This window comes from Dermacentor silvarum, chromosome 10 (assembly GCF_013339745.2).
Source record: "Dermacentor silvarum isolate Dsil-2018 chromosome 10, BIME_Dsil_1.4, whole genome shotgun sequence".
Lineage (NCBI taxonomy): Eukaryota > Metazoa > Arthropoda > Arachnida > Ixodida > Ixodidae > Dermacentor > Dermacentor silvarum.
The window spans coordinates 121926524-121930326 of record NC_051163.1 but is presented as its reverse complement, the minus strand read 5'-3'; the positions used below and the strand labels follow the sequence as shown (position 1 = coordinate 121930326).

Below are 3803 nucleotides of genomic sequence, written 5' to 3'. Positions count from 1 at the left end.
TCGAAGGTTGCGCACCCGAACGTCATCACCAACACCGAAGATTTTCTCACGACACGGGTGACGCCTTGTCTGACTAAATTGGCGCTGTGACACTTTGTTCTCGACCGATGGTCGCACCAGGTCTAGCCTTGTCCGTAGGCGCCGTCCCAGGAGCAAGGTGGAAGGAGCTTCCCCTGTCGTAGCATGAGGCGTATTACGATACGCCAAAAGGAAGTCTGCTATTTCCGCAGTCGCTATCCTCGGATTGTTCTTTCGAAGCGTTGCCTTCAAAGTTTGGACAAAACGTTCCGCCAAGCCGTTGCTGCTTGGATGATACGGTGCGGTACGGACGTGTCTTATACCCCTTTGCTAGAGGTAGACTTGGAATTCTGCAGAGATGAACTGGCTTCCGTTGTCGGACACCACTGTTTCCGGAAAACCAAATCTGCAGAAAAGTTCATGAATACATGCTATGGTTGCTTCTGAAGTAGTAGTGGTCATGGGACATACTTCTGGCCACTTCGAATGAGCGTCGACTACCACTAAGTATGAAACACCTTTTATGGGACCTGCAAAATCGACGTGCAGGCGTTGCCATGGACGCGTCGGCCAGGACCAAGGATGGAGCGGTGATTTCACTGGTAAACTGCGTGTCTCAGCGCATGTTTGACAAGCGGCAACACATCTCTCTATGTCATGGTCGATGTTTGGCCACCACACATAGCTTCTTGCCAACTCCTTCGTGCGCACCACTCCCGGATGTCCCTCATGCAATTCATCTAGGACAAATTGACGAAACTTTTGTGGTACCACAACACGCATTCCTAGCATGACACAACCTTGATATAAAGAAAGCTCTAGCTTCCTGTAGAAGAATGGTTTCAGGTCTGCAGACACGTTAGTCGGCCAGCCTGACAAAATGTGCTGTACTACTTGACGAAAAACTGGATCACGTGCAGTTTCTTCTGCGATTTGTTTACTGCAGACAGGCATGCTGTCTAAACGCAAAAGCAAAAAATTTTCTTCGGCCGCATCCCTGCCAGGTTGCTGAAGTGGAAGGCGCGACAAGCAATCAGCGTCCACATTCTGAGCTGAAGGGCGATACTGCAAAGAAAAAGCATATGCAGAAAGTGTGACTGCCCAGCGCTGAAGTCTGGCGGCTGCTATCGCTGGAATGCCTGTTTTGGGTCCAAATATTGTCTCAAGTGGCTTATGGTCTGTGAGCAACGTAAAATTGCGTGCGTAAACGTAGTAATGAAACCTCTTGACACCAAACACCAGGGCTAATGCCTCTTTCTCTAGTTGGCTATAACCTTGTTCAGCCTTTGTCAGTGTGCGTGAAGCATACGCTATTGGATGAACTTGCCCTTGTAAAATGTGCGACAGAACCGCACCTATTCCATAGGCGGAAGCATCACACGACAGCTGCACTGGCCAACTGGGGTTGTAGTGTGTCAAAATAGGCTTTGACGTTAGCAGTTTCTTTACATGTACTAACGCACTTTGACAAGCGGCATTCCATTCCCAAGCTTCGGTCTTGCGTAAGAGCTTGTTCAGGGGAAACAGTATAGATGACAGATTCGGAACAAACTTTCCATAGTAATTTATGAGCCCTAGCAGCGACTGCAGTTGCTGCTTATCTTTCGGAGTCGGTGCATTCGTGATTGCGACCAACTTTTCATCTGTCGGCCGAACACCGTCTTTCGTTATCACATGACCTAAGTATTGGAGGTCATCGCGAAAGAAATCGCACTTGGAAAGTTTTAGACGCATTCCGCGTTCTGATAGCCGTTTCAGCACTGCTTCGAGGTTAGACAAATGTTCTGCTTCCGTGCGGCCCGTGATCAGTATGTCATCGAGATAACACGTCACGCTGTTCAGTCCTTTTAATGCGTTATCCATAATACGCTGAAATATTGCGGGAGCCGACGAAATGCCAAACGGTAGGCGGTTGACTAAAAATAGACCTTTGTGCGTGTTCAGCGTCAGATAATGCTTGGACTCGTCATCCATTTCGACCTGCTGGTACGCTCTGCTCAAGTCTATCTTCGAAAAATGTTTTCCACCTGCAAGTGCGGCAAATAGCTCGTCCGCTTTTGGTAGAGGATACCTTTCGATGTCGAGTATTGGGTTTAGCGTGACTTTGTAGTCTCCGCATAATCTGACTGAACCGTCGCGTTTGACCACTGGCACGACAGGCGTAGCATATGGGCTCGTTGTAATGGGTGTAATTATCCCTAGCTCTTGTAGCTTGGTTAATTCGTGTTCGACAGCAGTTTTTAGTGCGAAAGGCACACTTCTAGCTTTGAAAAATTTAGGTCTTGCCTCATCCTTGAGGAACAGAGTAGCCTTTTCACCTTTTACTGTGCCGAGTTCGTCCTTGAACAGGTCTTGATAGCGGCTTAGCAAGGACTCGAGCTCAGGCGATTTCTCGGAGCTGCTTGTCTTCCCCAGCTGCATGTGGCGAAGACCTTGGATTTGCGTCCAATCCAGCTGGAGGTGCTGCAGCCAATTGCGCCCCAGTAGCGGCTGGCCATCCTGGCGTAGCACGTACAATGGCAGGCGCTGGGTCTGTGCGTTGCACTGGACTGCCACAAATGCTACTCCGCAGGGCTTCACACGTTCATTCGTGTAGGTTCTTAGGGTAAGGCTTGTCCTGCGAAATTGAGCACTTGGAAAAAGCGAACGAAACTGTGAAACAGACATAACTGATACAGCGGCTCCTGTATCGAGTTCCATGTTCACTGGTAGGTCGTTAATGGTAACTTCGACCATGATCGGTTTTGCTCTTACTTCTGCAGCGGCTTTCACGCTTTGCAAGTTGCTGTGCGGCAGTGCCAGGGTACGAACATGTCGCTTATGTTTGCCTGGCGATTCTTTAAACTGTCTGCTCCGACAAGCACGCTTGATGTGGCCCTTTTTGTTGCACTGAAAGCATTTGGCATTCATATACCGACAAGAGTTTGCTGCGTGTTTCAATGACCCGCAGCGATAACATGAGGCAGAAGTTTGTTCAGTGCTGTTAACTTTGTGGACGTCATATTCTGTCGGTGGCGTTGATCGCGTAGCAGACGCACTTTGAATAGCCGCTTCGATAGCTATTGCACGATCGACTGCTGTTTGAAACTTAAGCTGGTTGTCTTCTGCAAATAAGTTACGTTGTATGTCAGCACGAAGCAGCCCACAAACAAATCTGTCCCTTAAGGCTTGATCGAGAAAAGTGCCGAACTCGCAAGTTTGTGCGAGCCTCCGCAGCTCTGCGGCATACTGAGCAGTAGTCTCTTGCAGTAATTGCGAGCGGCGATGAAATTTGGCTCTTTCTCCAATAATGGACAGTTTTGGGACAAAGTGGCTTCGCAGTAGCTCTAGAAGTTGCTCAAAAGACTTCTTAGTGGGAATCTCCGGAGACGTTAACGACTTCAATAATGCGTACGTCTTCGGTCCTACCATGCTTATCAACGTATCAGCCTGCTGCTCAACCGGGACCTTGTTAGCCCGTAGAAATGCTTGGAGCCGTTCCTCGTAACTAGTCCAATCGGCGGAAGACTCATCGAATGGTTCTACTTGCCCCAATTGTGACGACATGGCTGCGTTGACTTGTCTTGTGGCCGTCTACCAGGGTCCAGGCTGTCTACCAGGATCCAGGCTGTCTACCAGGATCCAGGCTGTCTACCAGGATCCAGGCTGTCTACCAGGATCCAGGCTGTCTACCAGCATCCAGGCTGTCTACCAGCATCCAGGCTGTCTACCAGCATCCAGGCTGTCTACCAGCATCCAGGCTGTCTACCAGCATCCAGGCTGTCTACCAGCATCCAGGCTGTCTA

At 49.5% G+C, this 3803-nt stretch overlaps 1 protein-coding gene across 1 annotated transcript; it reads right to left on the bottom strand.

The window, feature by feature from the left end:
• Positions 1 to 370: 370 nt before the first annotated feature.
• Positions 371 to 3601, bottom strand: LOC125940732 (uncharacterized). The gene is made up of 2 exons (XM_049657206.1): positions 2337 to 3601; positions 371 to 1083 (listed from the first exon to the last, which is right to left on the bottom strand). Exons 1-2 carry the CDS (start codon positions 3562 to 3564, stop codon positions 1052 to 1054), a joined length of 1260 nt encoding a protein of 419 aa, XP_049513163.1. The 5' UTR covers positions 3565 to 3601; the 3' UTR covers positions 371 to 1051.
• Between the last annotated feature and the right edge of the window lie 202 nt (positions 3602 to 3803).

What these genes read in the sequence shown, in the direction of transcription:
- LOC125940732 (XM_049657206.1), bottom strand. Translation starts at nt 3,564, where the DNA reads ATGTCGTCACAATTGGGGCAAGTAGAACCATTCGATGAGTCTTCCGCC. An exon ending in CGAACTCGGCACAGTAAAAG is followed by an intron (nt 1,084 to 2,336) that starts GTGAAAAGGCTA and finishes TTTTCTTTGCAG; the next exon opens with TATCGCCCTTCAGCTCAGAA.